Source organism: Bos taurus, chromosome 22, assembly GCF_002263795.3.
Source record: "Bos taurus isolate L1 Dominette 01449 registration number 42190680 breed Hereford chromosome 22, ARS-UCD2.0, whole genome shotgun sequence".
Lineage (NCBI taxonomy): Eukaryota > Metazoa > Chordata > Mammalia > Artiodactyla > Bovidae > Bos > Bos taurus.
Window position 1 is genome coordinate 23,276,420 of NC_037349.1, and position 27,951 is coordinate 23,304,370.

The 27,951-nt window shown below is 39.5% G+C and overlaps 1 protein-coding gene across 3 annotated transcripts in view; it reads right to left on the minus strand.

Annotated features, from left to right (window-relative positions):
- CNTN4 (contactin 4) overlaps positions 1–27,951 on the minus strand; it is a 1,027,736-nt gene that overhangs the window by 24,261 nt on the left and 975,524 nt on the right. For 2 of the 3 annotated variants that reach the window (XM_005222673.5, XM_059880036.1), the window contains 3 exons: positions 9,898–10,073; positions 4,549–4,669; positions 247–405 (listed from right to left, as the gene is read on the minus strand). In XM_005222673.5, the coding sequence (XP_005222730.1) occupies positions 247–405; positions 4,549–4,669; positions 9,898–10,073 (456 nt within the window). The remainder of the gene's footprint in view (positions 1–246; positions 406–4,548; positions 4,670–9,897; positions 10,074–27,951) is intronic. The other variant, XM_005222675.5, reaches the window with a different exon arrangement.

Genomic DNA, 27,951 nt, shown 5'->3' on the forward strand with positions numbered 1-27,951 from the left:
TTTTAGATACTGTGGCTTAGAACGAATTAAAGAACCAGCAAATTTGAATCAATAGAAAGAAAAATATTAAATAAATGATAGTATGGTGGGCTGAGGTCTGGGAAACGCTGCCTGAAAGTCTCATCTGTAGCGATGTGTCTGAACGAGAAACAAGAGGCCCCTCAGCCTCTGCTTCACAGCTGTGTCCATTCTGCCGAGTTGCCAAAGCCCCGATGAGACACCAGAATCAGAGGTTCAATATAGTACCTGTGTTGACCGCTTGCCAGCCCACGGAGAACGGAGTCCTGGCTTGAATGACATACATGGTGATGGGGCTGTGGTTGTCAGGCCCGGGCCTCCAGGAGAGCTGAGCCGTGGTGTCTGTAATTTCATCTATAGTCACGGCCTCTGGGGGGCCTGGAGGACCTGAGAAAGAGCAAGACCCTCAGAAGTGGAGCAGTGTGTTCAAATGTCCAAGCAAGTGACCATTCGGTTGAAAGGTCAACACTCTATTCAACTCTTGATTCATCCAGCCCCAAGTTCAACACTTGACAATTCCTTTTTGAATACCCGTGAGGTGCCTATCTTCCTTCTAGGTTCTGAAACTACATAGATGAGTGAAACATGGTGTGGCCTCCTCCCTCCAGGGGTTCACTACAGAATAGGAAAAACTAATAGGTACCCAACAATTACAATAGAATATTTTTTTCCAGATGCCAAAGGAGAATATTGGTGTACTACAAGGAACCAAGTTCATTAATCCACCCATCATATATTTACAGGTTCCTACTATGAACTGGACACTGTTATCTGGGGCTACAGTGGTGATAAATGAAGATTTGAGTCTTCTGAAAGTGGTCATTTCTACCCCTGATGGTGTGAGAAAAAATGACTTTAGAACTTTGGGGTCACAGAGTTTTTCTGCATAGTCCAGCTGCACTGGGATGTCCACATCAAATGCCAAAACACAGTCATGTGCGAGGGAACTGCTGTGAAAAGTGGCTCATGTTCAAGAAACAGAAGTCTGTGGCTTCTTCAGAGAAATTTCAAAATCAAGTTGGAGCCTGAGGACCCACACCTGCAGTTTCTGTAAGTCACACCTGTATTTTTCTACTTCTGCTCTGGAAGTGCACAGAGCACTGTGCTTAGACCACCAAAATGGGAGGAAATCAGTTTTAAATGAAGGCTTGAAAAACATAAAGAAACAGAAAGCTGGAAAGTGGTTGGCAGGCAATCACAAAATAACACAGAGCCGGAGCAAAGACCCAAAGCTGTCCTAGATTCCAATATGAAAAGCTCTTAGAAGGCAGTTAAAGGCATTTCTAATGAGTGAACAGCTCGGCAGAGACGTCGAATGCGAGGGAGGGAGACAGAGCCACAAAGTTCCTGTGTGCTAGATAGGAGTAAGGAGATCTTCCTAGGGGGCAGAGGGATGTGCTGATGCCCAGGAGAGCGATCAGATGTTCTGCCAAAATACTCCGGGGCCACTGCACAGGGGCAGGGAAGAAAGAGACCTTTCACAGAGTGCTGAAAAGTTAATGGCAGTTTCTACAAGTAGCACTTTGTTCTGGGATTCACTTCTGCACGCTTTCAGTGATGTCCTAAATTTCTCTTTCCTTTTTTAAAAAGCCTTTTTTTATAGACCCACAGGTGAGACTAAATTTATCTTCTCCCTCCTACTCCTGAATGAAAGGTCTGCAAGTCTGCACGCTGGCACTGATTAATTTTCCATAGTGACATTTCGGCACGCCAGTCTAATGCCCCCTAGATAGAGCTGGCATAACCTCTGGTCTTCAGGATTCTTATTAACCACAGAAAGTCCAGAAGATAATAATATAATTTTCTTTTTTCTCACCAGCTTTCTTATCCCAGCGTTCCCATCCTTTTTTTTTTTTTAATTTTATTTTTAAACTTTACATAATTGTATTAGTTTTGCTAAATATCATAAAAACAGATGTTCCTTCCATGGCCTTTAGAATCAAAGTACCACAAAGGAGAAAAGCATTCCTCTCCAAATCCTTCAATGAATTCAATGGACGGGGAAGAGCTGAGCCCACTGTTGGCAAGCAGAAGGAGCACAGGAAGGAGGTGGCCTGAATTTGGCTGCTGGAGATAAGATGTACTTTCACAGTGGGGTTTGCTGCTTGTTATGTTCCTGCTACCCGCCCCACCCAAGGGTAGATACGTTCACACCTCACAGAATGTTTTTACCCATTTGTTTTGGGGAAGTTGGGTCTCTCTTTCAAAATGACAACATGAGCATATGTTTATCCTCTAAGCAGAGTGTTTACATGGGCTGGGGCTCACATGACTTTGTGTCAAGGAAATAGCAGAGGGGATGCAGGTGTTATGCCTGGCATTCCTGCATCTTTCTCAGGGAAGACTGGCCTTTCTAGCTGCTGTCCGTGTGCTTTAGATTAAATAAAGTAGATAACAGAGAAACAAAGAAGCCAAATGCAAGGCTTCAAGCTTTTAGTTTCAAATACAAAAATCCCTGACAGGTCAACAAAATGCATATCTGCCTCTCCTCTGCAAAGTGCAGAAAAGCTGCCAAGGGCAGAGGCAGGAGGAGATAAAACCGAAGATTATGGTTTAAAATGGCATATTAATTTATTGGCCTTATTCACTGATTATGCTAGATTTTCTTTTAGACAGCATTTGCAGATTCCTCTTGGTGTTTAATGTTATTTTCTGTGAAATGAAGTATACAATATCACTTAAGAAATTCAACTATTACTGATTTACATTTTTATGATTCTAATTTATTGGTGCTTAAACTGCTGATCTGAACATTATCCTAATTAAATAGAGGATACATTTTCAGCCACAGAATTCCTTCGCCCCCAAGGGAAGAGCAGACCAGCTCTGGTGTATTTTAAAATGGAAATAAACACGGTCCCCTCGGTTATTTTCTGGGTAGCTCTACCCAGGTTGGAAGCTTTCTCTCTTATCTGGCCCTTATCTGTACCATTACAGAAAGGTTTTTAAGGCAATTTAAAGGAGAATCAGAGTAGACCTGATGGAAAAGATATCTTTCTTTAACCTCTCTTGATATCAGTTTGAATTGCTGACTCCCACACCTCTCCCACCCCTGCCAATGCTACGTGCAAAGGATGCAGCCACACTTTCTATTGCTTCCAATAACATCTTGTTCTCTGTGCACTCAGATTTACCCTGCCTCCAAGTCTGGTATCACCTGGATTTTTGTTTTCTTACACTTAACATTCTGCTGGCCAGATTCCTAAACACTTGTATTAGTGTTCCGCTGCATGTTTCGGATCATCAAATCACTCACTGTATTGTAAGTTCCCTACACACGAACCTTCACGTTGCAAACTTTCAAAGAGGCAGATATATGTTCCATCAACGTCAGGCATGAACGACGTTATGCCCTTCCCCTCCTATCGCTGACTATCCTTCAGCTCCACCACTTCCCACCTCTTCTCCCTGCTCCAATCAATAACTCCTCTTGCCTCTTCACTCGCTGCAGCCCCTACATGCCAACTACTGTACTGCACTACAGTACTTCTCAAGGTATGTACTGTAAGATTAAAGATCTTTTCTTTATTTTTTGCATTTTTGTTTTATGTGAAAAGTATTATAAACCTGTTGCTGTACAGTACTAGATAGCCGACTGTGTTAGTTGGGTATCTAAGTTAACTTGGTTGGACTTAATGAACAAATTGGACTTAAACATGCTCTCAGAACTAAACTCATTTGTATGTAGGGGACTTACTGTATTTGTGAAGGAGACACTGGCTAAGAAATTATTTTGATGTTCTGATTTGGCTTTGCATTTAACTTGATCAAACCCCTGAGCAAGCATCAGTTTGATTCTGATATATATACAGATAGATAGATAGATAGATACACTGGTTCACAAAGACCAAATTTTAATTTAAAAATATTTCTTAAAGTTCACGTACTGTTCCTTTACACATTGGTTTGGTAAGAATCAGTCAGCCAAGTCACTCACAGCCATGAGGCTGAAGTTAGGTCTTGTCTGTCATATGCAAGACAATCTCACGAATGTCAGTTCCTGATATCAACTCCCTGCTGATTTACTACAACCTAGGCAGTCAGGAAGTATTTCCTTCCAAAGCCATATTGTAGAAACTGGAGAGAACTAATCACTTAAGGGGGGAAAACCTGGGGAAAACTGGTGACGATTTTACTTAAGCCACTCTTAGATCAGTGACCTAAGATACCGATTTGGTTCAGCCTAGACGAATAGCAAAAGGCACAGTGTGATCCTTTTTTAAGCCATTTGCTTTTCTTAATCTCAGTTTTTCCTGAAGGTCCTATCAACTCCAACACTGTAAATCATGGCACTTGGGGCCTTCAGAGGAGTTCTTTTCAGTAGAGAGTAAGTGGATTTACTCTGCACTTTCTGATCCCCTATGAGAGAAACAGATGTACACAAAACTTTTGTAGACTCTTAACACCTTAACAATGTTTTCCTTCTATTGACTCTCTGCTGGTAATTCTAAACCACTGAGGCTTTTAGAGCTCTGCACAGGAGTAGATATCACAAAAGTATTTTAAGAATGAAACCCCCAATTCCCATACCTCTCACGATCAGGTCGGCAGCGGCAGACAGCCTGTCGACACTTGTTTGGACCATGCAGATGTATTTCCCAGCATGCTTCAGCTGGATGTTTCGGATCATCAAATCACCAGCTGAATCCTGCTGATAAAGTAGGGGAAAGTGGCTACAATTACTTTTTAATGAGCTCTAAATATCATTATCACATGAAGGACACTGTGACTAATAGATTTATTTTACACTGGCTGATGAAAACATTAGCGATGCAAGCCATGGCCTATTAAAAATGCGTGAGCCTGCCTGTTAGGTAATAACAGCAACGTCCTCAGGACACACCTCGGATAAGACCTCAGGTGTCTGGCCTCTGCGTCTCTGGAGGAGTTTGTCACCCATGTTGGAAGCACTTAAACTGATTATTTTTTCAAATGCATTTATTTATTTTAAAATGTTTTTATTTTATACTAGAGTATAGCCCATTAACAATGCTGTTATAGTTTCAGAAGAACAGCAAAGAGATTGTCATCAGTTCAGTTCAGTTCAGTTCAGTCGCTCAGTTGTGTCGGACTCTGTGACCCCATGAATTGCAGCACGCCAGGCCACATATGAAGGCAATGACAACTCACTCCAGTACTCTTGTCTGGAAAATCCCATGGATGGAGGAGCCTGGTGGGCTGCCGTCTATGGGGTCGCACAGAGTCGGACACGACTGAAGCGACTTAGCAGCAGCAGCAGCAGCAGGCCACATATACATATACATATACATATACATATACATATACATATACATATATCCATTCTCCCCCAGGGGGCACTAGTGGTAAAGAACCTGCCTGGTAATGCAGGAGACATAAGAGACTTGGGTTCAATCCCTGGTTCGGGAAGTTCCCCTGCAGGAGGGATGACAACCCACTCCAGTATTCTGGCCTGGAGAATCTCATGGACAGAGGAGACTGATGGGCTACAGTCCACAGGCCCACAGAGTCAGACATGACTGAAGTGATTTAGCATGCATTTGCCCCTAAAGTCCCCTCCCATCCAGGCTGCTGCACAACACTGAGGAGAGCTCCCTTGGAAGCACTGAAATGTACATAAAGTGGCTGCTGATTTAGTCCCTTGAGTTTCTTTAGATATGCCCTCAACCTACAGCTTTTGATGGCACTGCAGTGCTTGGGAGCTCTTTATATGTAAAGGCGGGGGAAGGTCCATGCTCGCAGGCACCTGTATTTTACTGCACAACTGTCTTACAGCCAGCATTCTGACTGCTCCTCAGTTTGAATTAAAGAATTATGAGGAGCAGACTCTCCAAGGAAATCTTGCATCCCCTAGTGTAGAACGGGGCTAATTTGCTTTCCAATGCCAAATGTGTGTTTGATCAGCAGATGAATAGGACTCATTACAGCCCAGTATGGATATCTAGGTGCCCTGGAAATATTTATACACCATTTACCAGCACAGTACTTTTGGTAAATGTGAGAAGATGCCGCTACAGGCCGTCACAAAGCTGGCAATTAAACTGAAAAACACAGCTACACCTTAGAATTTCATAGCTCTGTTAATCAAAAGTTCGGAGAATGGCTGCTTGAGCAGGAGAACACCCTAGGGTTGAGTCAGGAAGCTATGCTTATTTCTAAATCTTGAAGGGTGGCAAGGTAACATAGGTTATTTTGGCCCTATTGTTATTCTTTCAGATGACAATAACATTGGATAATACTTGGTGGTATTTAATATCTGGCAGGCATGTATTATACTGGGTACTGACGTGTCCTGTGAGGTAGGCACTTTTGTTATCCCTACTATACAGATGAGGAAACTCAAGCACAGAAAGGCTAGACGTCTTGCCTGGAGTCACTTAGCTGGTCAGTGGCAGAGCCAGGCTGTGAGCTCACATGGTCAGGCTGTGAGCTCACATGGTCAGGCTGCAAGCTCACATGGTCAGGCTGCAATCCCTATCCTTTTCTGGAATGCTATGCTGTCATCTGGAAGGATCTCATTCTAAATTAGTGTGTACTTGGTTTCATCCTTGATTTCAGTACAACATATTATATATTTAGTCAGGGCAATGAAAGACATAGACCTGCCAATAGTTACAAATAGGGTTAGAAGAAGTGCAAAATCATATTGTCAAGAGAGAGCTGAAGCTTTGAAACTTAGCTGTCTGGGGCTGATCCTTGCTGTGTGTCTCTGGGCCTTAGTTTATTAACCTATGAAAGAAGCATTCATTGCCTATGACACTAGCTTGTGAGAAGCAAATGAGATTGTGTGTGTATGTGAAATCCTGAAAACTGTAAAGCAGGGATAAATTTAAACTAGTATTGGGGTGGCCATGGTCAGTATTCTCTGGGAAAAAATTATGTCAAAAATATTAAATCTAATTCAAGAAGAGTTGTGCTTTTCTTTTTAAACCTGAAATCTTTTTTTTTTTTAATTTATAACACTTGGATCCTCATTTAGATTCTATTTACTCATAAAGTCTTATAATTGCTAGTAAAATAGGGATAATTGCTACCATATTTCACAGAGTTTCTGAGGATTAAAGAGCTGATGCATATGAAAATGCTTGATAAATGATTAGACATTTTGCAAGTATAAGGTATCATCATCACCATGGCTATTAATACTTCTTTACCTAAGAAATTTCACATCCTAGGATTTTGAGCATAGACTTAAACAAAAAATATGCCTCATAAGGGAGTGTGTGTTGTGAAGGTACAAAGTCTTGGTGGTTTAAAATAAATAGCTACACTATCCCAAAAATTTGTTTTATTCACCAAGGGCTGGAAGCTCAAAGAAGCTAGTGGTAGCCTGGAGATTTCCAAGCACAGGTATCCATTAACAGAATTTTGTGACTGTGTTGTTTGGAGTATACTTTCCCTATGCATGATTTTAAAGTAAAAGTGAAACAAAGAAAAGAAATATAAAGTCGGGATTGAGGTAAGAGGCTCACAGAAAGAGACCGCAATAACTTTCTCTTTCCCTTCGAAGTCATTCAGACCACACTACTGAGATCTACATTCACATTCCTACCATAAAGAACTAAACGATGCTGTGGTCTGCTCTGCTCCTGACAGAACCATTGGAGGTGACCAGAGGACAGTGAAATAATAAAATAAAATAAATAATAATGAAATAATAATAATAAATAATAATAATTAAAACTGCAGTAGGTTAGCTCTACCAAATGTCATCTTCATAGTACTGACCTGGCAAGTAGAAACTGCAAAATGGGCTTAACTTCAGAATTGCTTCCTTACCTCTTTGTTTTCCAGCACTAACTCCACAGATGTTAATGATCCTGGTGGCTAACACACTTAGCTCTCACAATTTGCAGTGATGTCCCAAACCTCGCACTTAATTCTTTAGCAATGATTGATTGGCACTTTTAGTACTGGTATCACAAAGAGACAAACACTTGCCATACAAAGGGCTATTGAGAGTGATTCCATGGACAGAGGTCGTTACAAAAGGTGGTCATCCGTGTCCAGGGGTGTCTCTACCTGTGCTTCAGCCCACCTTTCTGTGGTTCAGCATAAGGTTCATGTCTGTCTTATTGGCAGAATTTATATTTTGATAGCCCAGGCAGCTGGTCTGATTGGTTGTTGACTGTGCCATGCTGAGAGAATATTTTTATTATCTCTCCTGCCCAAAACATTGGTTTTACTATGAAAATAAATATTCTGTTTAATCTGTGGAGGTTTTCTCAATGTATACTCTCATGTTATTAGGACTAATATTACTCTTCCTTCAGTGAATACAATCATTAAAATTCCTCACATACTGTTTTTGGTGGTAGGCACTGTGCTATTTAGGTTTCTAAACCTGAAGGTATTTAGTGTCTTCAATGATGTTGTGAAATAGCTAATATCATTCTTTATTTGGTCAAGGTTATTAGGCTGAACTATATTGAAGTGGTCCAGAATGGTTAATAATGGCAATTTTAACCAGCTTTTCTCAACCAGAGTTCCCAGGGACAATCAGTAGACTCAAGTCATCCATTGAGGGAATGAAATAACCTCTCTCGTGCATTTAAAATGGTACCAGTCATATACAATCCTTGGGAGACTTGAGAAAATAGTTACAGAAATTATTTGGGGTGTTTGGTAATTCAGTAGAGGCGTATTGTTTGGGAAAGGCAGAAAGAATGTAAATAATAGGAATAGCACCATATTTCAGAAGATGTTGAGGGTCAACATATCATAGGTATAATTTATAAGCTTTAGTCCATTTATTCTCAATATAAGAGATGGGGATAAGATGCGATGGGCAAATTAGATTCCTCTGGGAGCATGGAGGGAGGGCGTGTTCTCCATTCAGCCTCATGTATTCTGTTGTCTTTGATTAGTCCCTTCCATGATAATGGCAGCTGGAATGAATCTTTTTTAAATTCTGACTGGCGTAGAGTTGAGTTACAAGGTTGTGTTTACTTGCAGCAAAGTGAATCAGCTATGCATGCATATGTCTACTCTTTTTTAGATTTTTTTCCCATATAAGCCATCAGAGAGTAGTGAGTAGAATTCCCTGTTCTATATAGTAGGTCCTTATTCGTTATCTATTTTATATACAGTAGTGTTTTATATATAGTAGTTATATTTTATATATAGTAGTGTGTATATGTCAATCCCAATCTCCCAATGTAGTCCTTCCCCCTGGAATCTACCTTAGTAATAGGAAAGTAGGGCTATGTTATGGTAGAAAAACTATTCTTGAAAATGATTGTCATAGATTCAAATTGTTTCCGAATTTAATGTTTTCTTGGTGTGAGTTCAATGGTACTATTTTTTTTTATGGGAAATAATTAAGGCCTTTGGAAAATTCAATCATTAGAATTCAAATTATTTGGAGATAATAAACAATCTGATCAGACTTTCAGATTCAAGAAAGAAAGCCCTAACCTCACAATGATGAGTATTCTACAAGAGCCAAAGGGAGTTTAGTCAGCAGTCTAAAAGAATACGAGTAAACTGTCCTCGAGCTATTTTATTAATTCAGTTCCATGGCATATGGTTCACCAGTGGGCAGAGAATTTGGGATTTGCAGTTTAAAGCTGAGACCTGCAGTTTAGTAGCAATGAGGCCAAGGCAAGCCATGTATCTCCCATGATCCTGAGTTTTCTCATTCATATACAGAAACGAACAGCTAACCTGTAGGTTAAGGATTATGAGGGTTAAGAAAAGGACTGGCAAACAAGTGACTCAATAAACAGGGTCACACTTATGCAAAACAGAGCAGACATTAACCAAGAGTTTTTCAAGGTGTTTGAAGAAAATCATCAAAGAATAACTTTATATTGCCTTTCAAGTTAGTCTACACGAGTTGTTTGACTCACTTTAGTTGCACATCGCATTTACTGTGGATAATCTGATTTTTATACTTACCCCTCCAACTCTTTCAAAATGGTCCCCATCTCTGTCAAAGTCTATCAGGCGTCCATTAAACGACCAAGTGAACACGATGTTGAGCGAGTGATCGTGTGTCACCTGGCACGGCAGAACAATACTTTCTCCAACAGTGACATCCATACTGGAAGGAGGAACCATTACCTTTGTTGGATCTAGAGAGTGAAAACAAAACAGAACAACAAAGCCATGAGCATAGGTAGCAATAACATGTAGAATTCAAGGGCAGGATGAAATACTAAGGAGTTTGGCTTTATTTTTTCTTAGGCTATGCCCCGCAAGCCTTAGTCATCTGGGAAGCTCACATTCGGGCCAGGAGGTCATTTTTAATATGAAAAGATGAAAACACTCATAATGTGAACCTTCACAGAGCAACTGAACTCAGCTGGGGAGCACTGAGGTTACATCTCTTAAGACACTTGCAGAGGGGCCTAGTTCTGCAGCCTGCTCTGAAACTGCCTCTTGAAAAAGGTTTTCAGATCTCCCTGGTTTCACTAGAAAGCCGAGTGGAAGCAGGAAAATCCATGCTAATTGGAAGCTTTCTTTTTTCTACTATAAAAGTGATACATGTTTAGTATAGGAAAGTCAGAAAATTCAGGGAAGCTGAAAGAAGGAACCAAAGCAAAACAAAATTATGTATAGTTTCTTAGTGTTCGGATAAAATTCCTATTTTAATTTTAGTATAATTATTCTGTGTTTTGGACTCATAGCTTTTCAGTTGTTTTGTTTTGCAGTATAGCAAACATGCTACATATATGATATTTCTCTTTATTATCTACTTAAATATAATACGGGCTTACATTTTATCCACAAATTTTTATAATCAGTATGATAGGCTATTAATTGTTTTAACCATTATGAAACTAGTAAATATTTTAGCAAATTTATTATAATTATAAATAATGCTATAATGAATATCTCGGACAAAATGGTGTGTGTGTGTGTGTGTGTATATATATATATATATATAGCTTATTTCTTATCGAAGAACAGTTGATTTACAATGTTGTGTTAGTTTCAAATATATAGCAAAGTGATTCAGCTATACATATATATTCTTTCTCAGGTTCCTTTCCACTATAGACTATTACAAGATACAGATTATAGTTCCTTGTGCTATACAGTAAGTCCCTGTTGTTTATTTTATATACAGTAGTGTGTATATCGGAGAAGGCAATGGCACTCCACTCCAGTACTCTGGCCTGGAAAATTCCATGGATGGAGGAGCCTGGAAGGCTGCGGTCCATGGGGTCGCTGAGGGTCGGACATGACTGAGTGACTTCACTTTCACTTTTCACTTTCGTGCATTGGAGAAGGAAATGGCAACCCACTCCAGTGTTCTTGCCTGGAGAATCCCAGGGACAGGGGAGCCTGGTGGGCTGCCGTCTCTGGGGTCGCACAGAGTCGGACACGACTGAAGCAACTTAGCAGCAGCAGCAGCAGCAGCAGCAGTGTGTATATATATTCCTTCCAGACTCCCAAGTCATCCCTCCCCACCCTCTGCCTTTGGTAATGATACGATTGTTTTCTATGTTTGTAGGTCTTTCTGTTTTGTTCAGTTCAGTTCAGAGGCTCAATCATGTCCGACTCTTTGCGACCCCATGACCCACAGCACGCCAGGCCCCCCTGTCAACACCAACTCCTGGAGTCTACCCAAACCCATGTCCATTGAGTTGGTGATGCCATCCAATCATCTCATTCTCTGTTGTCCCCTTCTCCTCCTGCCCTCAATCTTTCCCAAAATCAGGGGTTTTTTTCCAATGAGTCAGGTCTTCACATCAGGTGGCCAAAGTATTGGGGTTTCAGTTTCAGGATGAGTCCTTCCAATGACAACCCAGGACTGATCTCTTTTAGCATGGACTGGTTGGATCTCCTTGCTGTCCAAGGGACTCTCAAAAGTCTTCTTCAACACCACAGTTCAAAAGAATCAATTCTTCGGCACTCAGCTTTCTTTAGAGTTCAACTCTCACAACCATACACAACTACTGGAAACACCATAGCTTTGACTAGATGGACCTTTGTCAACAAAGTAATGTCTCTGCTTTTTAATATGCTGCCTAGATTGGTCATAACTTTACTTTCAAGGAGCAAGCATCTTTTAATTTCATGGCTTCAATCACCATCTGTAGTGATTTTGGAGCCCCAAAAAATAAAGTCTGTCACTGTTTCCACTGTTTCCCCATCTATTTCCCATGAAGTGATGGGACCAGATGCCATGATCTTTGTTTTCTGAATGTTGAGCTTTAAGCCAACTTTTTCACTCTCCTTTTTCACTTTCATCAAGAGGCTCTTTAGTTCCTCTTCACTTTCTGACATAAGGGTGGTATCATCTGCATATCTGGGGTTATTGATATTTCTCCCGGAATCTTGATTCCAGCTTGTGCTTCTTCCAGCCCAGCGTTTCTCATGATGTACTCTGCATACAAGTTAAATAAGCAGGGTGACAATATACAGCCTTGACATACTCCTTTTCCTATTTGGAACCAGTCTGTTGTTCCATGTTCCGTTCTAACTGTTGCTTCCTGACCTGCATACAGGTTTCTCAAGAGGCAGGTCAGGTGGTCTGGTATTCCCATCTCTTTCACTTTTCCACAGTTTTTTGTGATCCACACAGTCAAAGGCTTTGGCATAGTAAATAAAACAGAAATAAATATTTTTTTGGAACTCTCTTGCTTTTTTGATGATCCAGTGGATGATGGCAATTTGATCTCTGGTTTTTCTGCCTTTTCTAAAGCCACCTTGAACATCTGGAAGTTCACGGTTCACATACTGTTGAAGCCTGGCTTGGAGAATTTTGAGCATTACTCCACTAGCGTGTGAGATGAGTGCAATTGTGCAGTAGTTTGAACATTCTTTGGCATTGCCTTTTTTGGGGATTGGAATGAAAACTGACCTTTTCCAGTCCTGTGGCCACTGCTGAATTTTCCAAATTTGCTGACATATTGAGTGCAGTACTTTCACAGCCTCATCTTTCTAGAATTTGAAATAGCTCAACTGGAATTCCATCACCTCCATTAGCTTTGTTCGTAGTGATTGTTCCTAAGGCCCACTTGACTTCACATTCCAGGTTGTCTGGCTCTAGGTAAGTGAGTTATCTGGGTCGTGAAGATCTTTTTTGTACGGTTCCTCTGTGTATTCTTGCCACCTCTTCTTAATATCTTCTGCTTCTGTTAGGTCCATACCATTTCTGTCCTTTATTATGCCCATCTTTACATGAAATGTTCCCTTGGTATCTCTAATTTTCTTAAGGAGATCTCTAGTCTTTCCCACTCTATTGTTTTCCTCTATTTCTTTGCATTTATCACTGAGGAAGGGTTTCTTATCTCTCCTTGCTATTCTTTGGAACTCTGCATTCAAATGGGTATATCTTTCCTTTTCTCCTTTGCTTTTTGCTTCTCTTCTTTTCACAGCTATTTGTAAAACCTTTTCAGACAGCCATTTTGGTTTTTTGCATTTCTTTTTCTTGGGTATGGTCTTGCTCCCTGTCTCCTGTACAGTGTCACAAACCTCCGTCCATAGTTCATCAGGCTCTCTGTCTATTGGATCTAGTCCCTTAAATCTATTTCTCACGTCCACTGTATAGTCATAAGGGATTTTATTTAGGTCATACCTGAATGGTCTATTGGTTTTCCCCACTTTCTTCAATTTAAGTCTGAATTTGGCAATAAGGAGCTCATGATCTGAGCCATAGTCAGCTCCCAGTCTTGTTTTTGCTGACTGTATAGGGCTTCTCCATCTTTGGCTGCAAAGAATATAATCAATCTGATTTTGGTGTTGACCATCTGGTCTGTTTTGTAAATAAGTTCATTTGTAGCATTTTTTTAGATTCCAAGCATAAGTGATATTTTTCTCTGTGTAACTTTACTTTACTCATATATCACTTTTTAAAAATGAGAAACTACTGATTTGTTTTTAAATTCACCCTTTACATTATAGTTTTAATCAGGAATGAAACAGACTTGCTCATCCAAGATAGTTTATGAACCCTAAAACTACATTCACACATAGATAGTCTCTACTTTCTCACTGACATAGGATTTCATAACTGATGTCAGAGAGTAAAATGGTGAAAAGCAATGTGAATTAAATTGAAAGGCCATATAAGTGCTTACAGAGTGAAATTATGAATTCAGCCATATACCTGAAATTTCTCTATACTGAACCCTAAAACCAACCAAACACACCACAATAAAGAAGACAAATCAAAAGCAAAGAGAGACGGTAAAAGAGTGATGACTAACCCCCTTCCACATTCACAGGATTGTGTTTCACAGGCTGTGCAGCACATAAACATTTACTGAATACACCTCCTAGATGACAGTCTCAGCTGGGAATTTTGTAATGGAGTCTCTTTCCAACAACCCACTCACTAAAATCTCCTCTTTAAAGAGTATCTCCTCTTTTAAAAGTATAAAAGTGTACCTTCTACACTTTTATCCAACTTTGGAAAGCAAACATCTCAGGTCATTAAAGAAGGAGTCTGTGTACATCTGAACTGAGTCGGTTCTGTTTAGTTGTTTAGTTGTGTCCACCTCTGTGTTACCCCATGGACTGCAGCATGCCGGGCTTCCCTGTCCATCACCACTCCCGGAGCTTGCCCAAACTCAAGTCCATCGAGTCAGTGATGCCATCCAACCATCTCATCCTCTGTTGTCCCCTTCTCCTGCCTTCAATCTTTCCCAGCATCCATAAATGGATTCTAATCTAGTGGAGGAATATACTTTTGCTGTTTTCTGAAAACAGGTAAAGCTCAGGACAAGTGGATTGGTGTGCTCTTGGTGATTTCATGGTGAGCATGAAATCAGAAGTGAAAAACAGGTACTTCCAGCTAAGAGCTTTTTGCCTGGAAGAATTCCATGGATAGAGGAGCCTGGTGGGCTACATTCCAAGGGGTTGCAAAGAGTTGGACAAGACTGAGAGACTAACACACACACATACACACTAGCTAAGAGATAATGGGAAAGATAGCTGTTTATTTCAAAACCTGAGGCTTTTGCAAGTCACATAATCAAAATCAGCTATTGATTAACTGACCCACAGGAAAAGGTACAGATAGAGATTTTTTTTTAATGATGGAAGGAGTTAAAAAAAAGTCACCTTTGAATAATGCTAAGCAGAAAATTAAAAAAATAACTCCATTTCACTTAATGTGTCATTTATCATTTTTTAATTTCAAAATTCATCTATAAAATGAAGATTGGAGCACATAATTCCTGAACAAAATTTATGCATCTCCGGTTTGTATTTGGCATGATGTCACCTTATTCTATTTTAAATGGCTGTCCACTGATTTGGCAATTTAGATTTTCATTTTAATGTACCTTCATTCATTTGTGCATCTATCTACCAAGCAATCGTTATGTGCTGAATGGATAACAGTGTCCTAGTACCAAGAGAGACCTGGCAAAACGTTTTCATAAAAACTGAGGGACTTCCCTGGCGGTCCAGTGGTTAAGAACTGGCCTTATAATGCAGGGGACGCAGGTTTGATCTCTGGTTAAAAAACTAAGACCCCACGTGCCACAAGGCAACTACTGTGGCAACCACAAGCCTGTGTGCACTAAAGCCCACACACAACAACCAGAGAGTCCATGCCCCGTTATGAAAGATCCTATGTGCCACGACTAAGACCAGAAGCAGCCGAATAAATAAATGCTTGTGCTTGTAACTCATTCTTGTCTGACTCTTTGAGACCTGGCTCCTCCGTCCAAAGTTTTCAGGCAAGAATACTGGAGCAGGTTGCCATCTCCTCCTCTGAGAGGATCTCCTCGACCCAGGGATTGAACCCACGTCTCTTGCATCTCCTGCATTGGCAGGTGGATTCTTTACCACTAGCGCCATCTGGGAAGCCCAAATAAACAAACAAACAAAAACAAAAAACCAAAAACTGAGTCTAACTTCTAACTAAAAGACTAAACTAACAGAGCCTAACTAACTAAAAAACTAACTGTTCACATTCTAGATACCATGTTATATGCTTGACATGGATTGTTTCATTTACTTTTAACAAATACATCTATTATTCCTGTTTAACAGATGAGGGAAACTGATGCCTAAGAATGGTTAAGGAACTATCTGTTGTGCTAAGCTGTCTCCCTTCCTTTAGCTAAAAACACGATATATCCATTCACAAACGATCCAGGGAACAAGGCTGAGGGCATAATACAGCAATTTGCACTCTTGATTTTGTGTAGTCAGCTGAAGACATGTAAACACAGAAGAAATTCAGAGAAGGCAGTGGGGTGAAGATGATTTCAGAGGGCTTTACTGCAAGATGAATGAAGTTACTGTCTTAGGTAAAAAGCAGTGATGAGTTTATAACTGAAATGCTGGCTCTACCTGTAAGCTTACACATCACACTGATGAGTGCAGAGTCAGATGTCAAGGCTAAAGTCCTCAAAAATGTCTTGGAGTTGGCACCTACCCGAAAGCCTAGAATCACCTGCAATTCTGGTTACATTTTTAATTGACATCTTTTTTTTCACCTAAAGAAATGTTCATCCTTTTATGCACATTCAGTGATCTGGGACAGATTTTATTATTATTATTGCTGAACTCAGTTGCCTGTTAACCAAGGACCAAAGTTCTCTAAATCAAGGATTATGCTGGTACAGCTACTGTGATGACAGATGCTAATTCATTACTGTAGCACTTGTCACTGATCCACATTTGAGCCCTGAAGTAGCAAGAATCAATGCAAAGGAAGTCAAGCACCGTACATACACCAGAGAGGTCTCCCTAGGACTACAAGAGATTAAACTAAAGAGGTTCAAAACCTCATTAGTTTCTCGGTTTTCTCAAATTGTATGCTTGTTCAGTACTCCTGTTTTCCGTGTTGTGAATTCAGATGCTCTTTATGTGATTAATTTATTTAAATTTGAATACAAACACTGTACACAAATAAGCAGATGATGTCTTCAAAACAAAACTGTCTCCCCTCCTTTGGTTTTAATTCATCAAGATCAGGAAGAACCTATATTTACGACTTGTGTTCTGAAGAGTCACTCCATCCATTGTTCTGTGCATAGAACTCTCAAAGGCAATTAGAACTCAAGATGTGAACTGATGTCTGGATTTGGATGTAATTAAATAGGAATAATAAAATAGGGCCAACAATACCCCAAAACTTTCCAGCTTGTGGTTGGTTCACCACGTGGAAAATGATAAATTCAGAACTCCAGAGGACCGATGCTGAAAATATATACATATATTTATCAAATGATTAACCATCAGAGAGTAAAAAAAAATTCCTTTATGCCTTATAATGTTTTCTATAACATAGAGAAGACAGAAGTAAACTAAGTGCTTTATTCTAAAGATCAAAACAACCATGAGAGAGAGATTTAATTATTAACCACTGTGTTAATGATTAAGTCAATGATTAGATGCATAATTCCTTTCACACTAACAATGAAATATCAGAAAGGTAAAGTAAAAAACAGTACTTTTAAAATCACATCAAAAAACAAATAAAATGCCTAAGAGAAATAAACTTGACCAAGGAGATGAAAGAACTATATATGGTGAGAACTATAAAACATTATAAAGGAAACTGAGGAGGATTCAGTTAAGTGGAAAGATATCTCATGTTCTTCAATCAGATGAATTAATTTAGTTAAAATGGCAATGCTACCCAAAGCAATCTACAGATTTAATGTGATCCCTGTGGAATTACCCATGACATGTTGCACAGAATTAGAACAAATAATTGAAAAAATTAATATGGAACCATAGAAGACCAAGAATTGCCAAAGCAATCTTAAGCCACGGAAGTCAAAACAGTGTGGTATTGGTACAAAAACAGACATACAGGTCAATGGAGCACAATAGAGAGCTCAGGAATAAAACACATATCTATGACCAATTAATCTTTGACAAAGGAGGCAAACCTATAAAATGGGAAAAAAGACAGTCATCAGCAAGTGGTGATGGGAAAGTTGAACAGCTGAACGTAAATCAATGAAGTTAAAACATACCTTCATAACATGCATAAAAATAAACTCAAAATGGCTTAAAGACTTAAACATAAGACATGACACCATAAAACTTCCAGAAGACAGCATGGCAAAACACTCTTTGACATAAATCATACCAATGTTTTCTTAGATCAGTCTCCCAAGGCAACAGAACTAAAAACAAAACAAATGGAACCTAATAAAACTTATAGGCTTTTGCACAGCAAAGGAAACCATAATAATAAACAAACAAAAACACAGAAAAGACAACCTACAGAAGGGAAGAAAACATCTGATGCAATGATGCTAAATAGCTTATACAGCTCAACAACAGAAAACCAAACAACCTAACTGAAATGTGGTCAGAAGATCTTAATAGATATTCCTCCAAAGAAGACATACAGTTGGCCAGTAGGCACATGAAAAGATGCTCAACATCACTAATTACTGAAGAAATGCAAATCAAAACTACAGTGAGAACCACCTCACACCAGCTTGAATGGCCATCATTAAAAAGTCTACAAATAACAAATGCTGGAGAGGGTGTGAAGAAAAGGGAACTCTCCTACACTGTTGTGAATGTGAATCAGTGCACATTCCTTCCAAAGCTTTTTGCATCTCAAAGGAATCAGAATATGATGAAGCAGGAAGAATGGTTGAGATTTTAAATGATTTCTAAGGTCTCTAAAAAAAAATTAGATTGAGACTTCCTAGCATCTTTTACTGGTCTATATAAATGCATTAAGCTTCTGTCTTTTTGTTATGAAATTGGGAGAAAAGACTAGATAGAGCTGCAACAAACTGGAGAGTTATGTTTGAAATGATTTGAGTTGAAAGAGGCAACATGAATGCCTATGAGTAAGTAAGGGTTGATATATACTTAAGTAGGTATCAGGAAGTACGTATCAACAAATTGATAAAGCGTACCTTTGTAAACAAAGATGAAATATTTACCTTTTTCTCTCTATTTGGTCCTTCAAATATCTGGCTTTTCTCCATCTGGCTCCCCTATGCACTTGATGGTTTATTGTGACCAGATTACAACTAGTTATGCTAATCATTGTTTTGATTTGTTTTCTTTGTTTTGAAATTTTTTATGCTTTCTGTCTCTGTTATAGTATGATCTTATTAATGTTACTAGCTGTATGACTTATTTTGTCCATTTTGTAAGATTGCAATCTATGTGTGTGTGTGTGTGTATATATATATAGAAGTGCTTGTATCCATATATAGATATTAGTATCTATATGTATATGTAGATATAAGAGATGGAGGTTCTCCAGAAAACTAAAAATAGAACTACTATATGATGCAGCAATCCTACTCTGGGACATATACCCAGACAAAACTGTAATTCAAAAAGATACACTTACCTTTATGTTTACAGCAACACTATTTACAAAAGGCAACATATGAAAACAGCCTAAACGTCCACTGACATAAATGGATAAAGAAGATGTGTTGTATGTCTGTGTGTGTGTGTGTCTATATACACAATGGATTATTGCTCAGCCATGAAAAAGAATGAAATAATGTTACTTGCAGCAACATGCTTATAACTAGGGACTATTATACTAAGTGAAGTAAGTCAGAAAAAGAAAATACCATACAGTATAATTTATATAGTGAGTCTAAAAAATGGAAGAGGTGAACCTATCTACAAAACAGAATTATACTCATAGACAGAGAACAGACTTGTGGTTGCCGAGTGGAGGAAGGAAGCGAGAGAGATGAACTGGGAACTTGGGTTTGGTGGATGTAAACTATTACATTTACAATGGATAAACAATGAACTCCTAGTTTATAGCACAGAGAACTATATTCAGTCTCCCGGGATAGATCATAATGGAAAAGAGTGTATATATATAACTGATTCACTTTGCTGTACAGCAGATTGGCATGACATTGTAAATCAACTATATGTCAATAAAAATGTAAAAAAAAAAACCATTTACTTAAAGCATGTAATGAAAATGGAAACTGTAACTACTTAATGTTTTTGGTAATCTCTTAGAGTATTTTATTTAAAGGAAATTATCTATTTTATAGGGCTTCCCTGATAGCTCAGTTGGTAAAGAATCCACCTGCAATGCAGGTTCAATTCCTAGGTCAGGAAAATCTTCTGGAGAAGGGGTAGGCTACCCACTCCAGTATTCTTAGGCTTCCTTTGTGGCTTAGCTGGAAAATAATCCACCTGTACTGTGGGAGACCTGGGATTGATCCCTAGGTTGGGAAGATCCCCTGGAGAAGAGAAAGGCTACCCACTCCAGTATTCTGGCCTGGAGAATTCCATGGACTGTATAAGTCCATGGGGTTGCAAAGAGTTGGATGCGACTGAGTGATATCTGTTTTACGTTGAAGAACACTTTGCCCTCACTGTACTTTCTTTTCCTATTAATTTTATCTAAATTTAATGTTTAAATCTTATTTTATTTTTTGCTTTGCTCAAATTGCTTAATGAGAACATGTATTATTTTACAGAAACAATTATTTTTCTAAAAAACTTTTGACTGCACATATTCCAAGATGATAATATTGGTCAGTTTTGAGAGTATGAAAAACACAATTAGATGCATAAATTATAACACATTAACCAAGTCTATGCTCCAACCAGCAATACTGAAGAAGCTGAACGGTTCTATGAAGCCTACAAGACCTTCTAGAACTAACACCCCAAAAAGATGTACTAGTCATGATAAGGGACTGGAATGCAAAAGTAGGAAGTCAAGAAACACCTGGAGTAACAGGCAAATTTGGACTTGGAGCACAGAATGAAGCAGGGCAAAGGCTAATAGAGTTTTGCCAAGAGAATGCACTGGTCATAGGAAACACCCTCTTCCAACAACACAAGAGAAGACTCTACACATGGACATCACCAGATGGTCAACACCAAAATCAGATTGATTACATTCTTTGCAGCCAAAGATGGAGAAGCTCTATACAGTCAGCAAAAACAAGACTGGGCGCTGACTGGCTCAGATCATGGAATCCTTATTGCCAAATTCAGACTTAAATCGAAGAAAGCAGGGAAAGACCATTCAGGTATGACCTAAATCAAATTCCTAACGATTATACAGTGGAAGTGAGAAATAGATTTAAGGGACTAGATCTGATAGACAGAGAGCCTGATGAACTATGGACGGAGGTTTGTGACATTGTACAGGAGACAGGGAGCAAGACCATTCCCAAGAAAAAGAAATGCAAAAAACCAAAATGGCTGTCTGAGGAGGCCTTACAAATAGCTGTAAAAATAAGAGAAGCAAAAAGCAAAGGAGAAAAGGAAAGATATACCCATTTGAATGCAGAGTTCCAAAGAATAGCAAGGAGAGATAAGAAACCCTTCCTCAGTGATCAATGCAAAGAAATAGAGGAAAACGATAGAATGGGAAAGACTAGAGATCTCTTTAAGAAAATTAGAGATACCAGGGGAACACTTCATGCAAAGATGGGCTCAATAAAGGACAGAAATGGTATGGACCTAACAGAAGCAGAAGATATTAAGAAGAGGTGGCAAGAATACACAGAAGAACTGTACAAAGAAGATCTTCACAACCGAGATAATCACGATGGTGTGATAACTCACCTAGAGACAGAAACCTGGAATGTGAAGTCAAGTGGGCCTTAGGAAGCATCACTACGAATAAAGCTAGTGGAGGCGATGGAATTCCAGTTGAGCTATTTCAAATCCTAAAGATGATGCTGTGAAAGTGCTGCACTCAATATGCCAGCAAGTTTGGAAAACTCAGCAGTGGTCATGGGACTGGAAAAGGTCAGTTTTCATTCCAATCCCAAAGAAAGGCAATGCCAAAGAATGCTCAAAGTACTGCACATTTGCACTCATCTCACATGCTAGCAAAACAATGCTCAAAATTCTCCAAGCCAGGCTTCAACACTATGTGAACAGTGAAGTTCCAGCTGTTCAAGATGGATTTAGAAAAGGCAGAGGAATCAGAGATCAAATTGCCAACATCCGCTGGATCATCAAAAAAGCAAGAGAATTCCAGAAAAACATCTATTTCTGCTTTATTGACTATGCCAAAGCCTTTGACTGTGTCAGTTCAGTTCAGTCGCTCAGTCATGTCTGACCCTCTGTGATCATGAACCACAACATGCCAGGCTTCCCTGTCCATCACCAACTCCTGGAGTTTACCCAAACTCATGTCCATGGAGTTGGTGATGCCATCCAATCATCTCATCCTCTGTCGTCCCCTTCTCCTCCTGCCCTCAATCTTTCCCAGCATCAGGGTCTTTTCCAATGAGTCAGGTCTTCACATCAGGTGGCCAAAAGATTGGAGTTTCAGCTTCAACATCAGTCCTTTCAAAGAACACGCAGGACTGATCTCCTTTAGGATGGACAGGTTGGAACTCCTTGCAGTTCAAGGAACTCTCAAGAGAACTCTCCAACACCACAGTTCAAAAGCATCAATTCTTTGGCACTCAGCTTTCTTTCTAGTGCAACCCTCACATCCATACATGACTACTGGAAAAACCATAGCCTTGACTAGATGGACCTTTGTCATCAAAGTAATGTCTCTGCTTTTTAATATGCTATCTAGGTTGGTCATAACTTTCTTTCCAAGGAGTAAGCGTCTTTTAATTTCATGGTTGCAATCACCATCTGCAGTGATTTTGGAGCCCAGAAAAATAAAGTCTGACACTGTTTCCACTGTTTCCCCATCTATTTCCCATGAAGTGATGGGACCGGATGCCATGATCTTCGTTTTCTGAATGTTGAGCTTTAAGCCAACATTTTCACTCTCCTTTTTCACTTTCATCAAGAGGCTCTTTAGTTCTTCTTCACTTTCTGCCATAAGGGTGGTGCCATCTGCATATCTGATATTGATATTTCTCCCGGCAATCTTGATTCCAGCTTGTGCTTCTTCCAGCCCAGCGTTTCTCATGATGTACTCTGCATATAAGTTAAATAAGCAGGGTGACAATATATAGCCTTGACGTACTCCTTTTCCTATTTGGAACCAGTCTGTTGTTCCATGTCCAGTTCTAACTGTTGCTTCCTGACCTGCATACAGGTCTCAAGAGGCAGGTCAGGTTGTCTGGTATTCCCATCTCTTTCAGAATTTTCCAAAGTTTATTGTGATCCACACAGTCAAGGGCTTTGGCATAGTCAATAAAGTAGAAATAGCTGTTTTTCTGGAACTCTCTTGGCTTTTTCAATGATCCAGAGGATGTTGGCAATTTGATCTCTGATTCCTCTGCCTTTTCTAAATCCAGCTTGAACATCTGGAAGTTCGGTTCACATTCTACTGAAGCCTGGCTTGGAGAATTTTGAGCATTACTTTACTAGCGTGTGAGATGAGTGCAATTGTGCGGTAGTTTGAGCATTCTTTGGCATTGCCTTTCTTTGGGATTGGAATGAAAACTGACCTTTTCCAGTCCCGTGACCACTGCTGAGTTTTCCAAACTTGCTGGCATATTGAATTCAGCACTTTCACAGCATCATCTTTAGGATTTGAAATAGCTCAACTGGAATTCCATTGCCTCCACTAGCTTTGTTCGTAGTGATGCTTCCTAAAGCCCACTTGACTTCACATTCCAGATTATCTGGCTCTAGGTGAGTGATCACACCATTGTGATTAGCTGGGTCATGAAGATCTTTTTTGTACAGTTCTTCTGTGTATTCTTGCCACCTCTTCTTAATATCTTATGCTTCTGTTAGGTCCATACCATTTCTGTCCTTTTGAGCCCATCTTTGCATGAAATGTTCCTCCTAGTATCTCTAATTTTCTTGAAGAGCTCTCTAGTATTTCTATTGTTTTCCTGTATTTCTTTGCATTGATCACTGAGGAAGGGTTTCTTATCTCTCCTTGCTATTCTTTGGAACTCTGCATTCAAATGGGTATATCTTTCCTTTTCTCCTTTGCTTTTTGCTTCTCTTATTTTCACAGCTATTTGTAAGGCCTCCTCAGAAAGACAGTTTGCTTTTTCACATTTCTTTTTCTTTGACAGTGAGGATCACAATAAACTGTGGCAAATTCTGAAAATCATGGGAATACCAGGCCACCTGACCTGCCTCTTGAGTAACCTGTATGCAGGTCAGGAAGCTACAGTTAGAAATGGACATGGAAAAACAGACTGGTTTCAAATAAGAAGAGGGGTATGTCAAGGCTGAATATTGTCACTCTGCTTATTTAACTTATATGCAGAGTACATCATGACAAATGCTTGGCTGGATGAAGCACAAGTTGAAATCATGGTTCCTGAGAGAAATATCAATAACCTCGGATATGCAGATGATACCACCCTTATGGCAGAAAGTGAAGAAGAACTAAAGAGCCTCTTGATGAAAGTGAAAAAGGAGAGTGAAAAAGTTGGCTTAAAGGTCAACATTCAGAAAACAAAGATCATGACATCTGGTCCCATTACTTCATGGGAAATAGATGGGGAAACAGTGGCAGACTTTATTTTGGGGGCTCCAAAATCACTGCAGATGGTGGCTGAAGCCATGAAATTAAAAGACACTTACTCCTTGGAAGAAAAGTTATGACCAAACTAGACAGCATATTAAAAAGCAGAGATGCTACTTTGCCAATGAAGGTCCATCTAGTCAAAGCTATTGTTTATCCAGCAGTCATGTATGGATGTGAGAGTTAGACTAGAAAGAAAGCTGAACACTGAAGAATTGATGCTTTTGAACTGTGGTGTTGGAGAAGACTCTTGAGAGTCCCTTCGGCTGCAAGGAGTTCCAACCAGTCCATCCTAAAGGAAATCAGTCCTTAATGTTCATTGGAAGTACTTCTGTTGAAATTGAAACTCCAATACTTTGGCCACCTGATGCGAAGAGCTGATTCATTTAGAAAAGAGCCTGATGCTGGGAAAGATTGAAGGTTGGAGGAGATGGGGACGACAGAGGATGAGTTGGTTGGATGGCATCACTTACTCAATTGGCATGAGCTTGTATAAACTCCAGGAGTTGGTAATGGACAGGGAGGCCTGAAGTGCTGCAGTCCACGGGGTCACAAAGAGTCGGACATGACTGAATTACTGAACTGAACTGAACCAAGTCATATTTTATTCTGACTTTACTAGAAGAAAAGCTTTCTCATTAGGGATTTTATTATCTATAAAACAAGTGTCCTTGGTTTGTAGAATAAGAATTCCATTTTGATGTTGTTTGCCTATAGTATAAGCAACCCGTTCATTTCAGTATATAATTTCTTTACATTTCCCTCCCAGTGCCAAGATATTCATTTGGTGCCTATCAGGAAGTGTTTTAGTCATCTTCACTCCTTGGAGGTATACATCTTCCTGTTTTAGTGACTTGCTTGATCATAATGTTTAAATTTATTTTATTTTAAATTATAGAATTACTTTGCAATATTGTGATGCTATTTTTTTTTGCTATACATCAACATGAATTAGTCATAGGTTTACATATGTCCCCTCCCTTTTGTATCCCCCTCTCACCTCCTTCCTCCTTCCACCCCTCTAGGTTGTCACAGAGCACTGGCTTTGGGCTCCCTGCATCATGCAGAAAACTCCCACTGGCTATCTGTTTTACTTATGGTAATATGTATGTTTCAATGCTATTCTTTCAAATCACCCCACCCTCTCCTTTCCCTACTGTGTCCAAAACTCTGTTTCCTCTCCTTCCCCCACTGTGTTCAAAATACTGTGTCTGTGTTTCTTTGCTGCCCTGCATATAAGATCATCAGTACTATCTTTCTAGATTCCATACATATGCATTAATATGTGGTATTTGTCTTTCTGACTTACTTCGCCTATATAATGGGCTCTAGGTTCATCCATCTCATTAGAACTGACTCAAGCCTGTTCCTGTTTATTTATCTCCCACATTGCAGGCAGATTCTTTACTATCTGCACCACTAGGGAAGCCTCCTTCTGATAGCTGAGTAATATTCTATTGTATATATGCACCACCACTTCCTTACCCATTCATCTGTTGATGGACATCCAGGTTGTTTCCATGTCCTAGTTATTGTAAATAGTGTTGCAATGAACATTGGGGTACATATCTCTTTTTCAATTATGGCTTCAATTATGCCCAGTCGTGGGATTGCTGGGTCATATGGCAATTTTATTCCTAGTTTTTTAAGCAATCGCATACTGTTCTCCATAGTGGCAATACCAATTTGCATTCCCACCAACAGTGTAAGAGGGTCCCCTTTCCTCCACACCCTCTCTAGCACTTATTGTTTGTGACTGTAATGGTTTTGATGATGCCTAAAGTCAGATTGTATCTTCTTTTTAATATTAAATTTTGTAGGGAAACTTTAAAAAACGGGATTTCTCATATGGTGGTTTTTTGGGTGGGAAGTAGGAGGGAGATTGAAGAGGGAGAGGGCAAATATACACCTGTGGTTAATTCATGTTGATGTATGACAGAAATCAAACCAATATTGTAAAGCAATCATTAATCAATTAAAAATAAATATGTATATATATATTTTAATGGGATTCTTTAAAAAATAAGAGCCAAAGAGCTGACAGACAACTTACCTCAAATGATACTAAGGGGGACAGAGAACTATTTTTGGTAGTCATTAAAGGCCACAGCCAAGACAATTGATTAATGATCACAATCAATCTGGAGGAAGAATCTCTAGGGATGAATTTAAGGTCTCTTTAGTTGGTCCTATTTTTTTTTTTTCAACAAAAATAAAACCAGTGCTGGATGAACTGTTTTTCACTAATTTTGCATAAAACACACATCAAAAAGGGATCCCTAAACATGAGATGAGACTCAGAATTCCCAGCGATTTCAAACTGGACCAATTCTTTATTTCAGGATGAACTAAACAGGCAAACCCAAGTGGCGCAGTGGTAAAGAATCCTCCTGCCAAAGTAGGAGACATGGGTTCTATCCCTGGGTCGGAAAGATCCTGTAGAGAAGGAAATGGCAACTCATTCCAGTATTTGTGTCTGGAAAATTCCATGGGCAGAGGAGCCTGGTGGGATACAGTCTATGGGGTCACAAAGAGTTGGACAGGACTGAGCACAAAGCACATGCAAAGGGGCAAAGCAAAAAAGCTTTACTTCTAAAAATAAGCTATATATGTTCAGGCTGGGGGAAAACTGGGTTGGCAGTTCACATGGAAAAAACTTGAGTGTTTCAGTCTCAAAATGGTCTATGCAGCTGTGAAAGAAGCTAATGAAATCTTAGGCTGTACTAAATAGCATGTGATATTTGTCTTAGAGAGGTAAAAATCCCATTATACTTTGCATTAATGAGACCACAGCTTACTAGGAACATCTTTTGGATTCACTGACACATTATTGCACCTAGGTTAGTGAAGGAGCTAATAAACTTAACAGTTAAAATAAATGAAATTGTTTGACAGGAAAAGGAGAAATGAGAGGGGACATGAGACTCGTCTGCAAATATGTGAAGGGTTTATAAACAGCAGATGAATTGAGCTTACTTTGTGTTGCCTCAAAGTAGAAAGCAAAGGGGAACTACAAATAGGCATAGTTTGGCTCTGTAAAAAGGAGAGCTTTCTAAATAATCTGATTTTATGAACAGGAAAATGGGCTGCCTCCGGAGAATATGCATCACCATTTCTAGAAGTATTTAAATGGAAGTGGGCTCTATCCAGCTCTGTCAGGTTACACAGAAGCCAGCCAGGGTAGATGAATCCTATTACCTCTCTACAGAGCCACCTTTCCAGTGCCTTCCTGATCACTCTTCTCATGACTGATCCTTTTCTTGTTCAAAGCTTGTCAGCATTAACTGTCTGTTCTACTTCTTTAGCATTATACTTGAGCATTATTGTGGAATATCACTATCCCATTTCTTCCCTGTCATCAGATTCTAATTCTGCTACATTGACTGTGCTAAGGCCTTTGACGGTGTAGATCACAATATACTGTGGAAAATTCTTAAAGAGATGGGAATACCAGACCACCTGACCTGCCTCCTGAGAAACCTGTATGCAGGTCAAGAAGAACTGGACATAGAACACTGGACTGGTTCCAAATTGGGAAAGGAATATGTCAAGGCTGTATATTGTCACTCTGCTTATTTAACTTACATGCAGAGTACATCATGAGAAATGCTGGGCTGGATGAAGCACAAGCTGGAATCAAGATTTATGGGAGA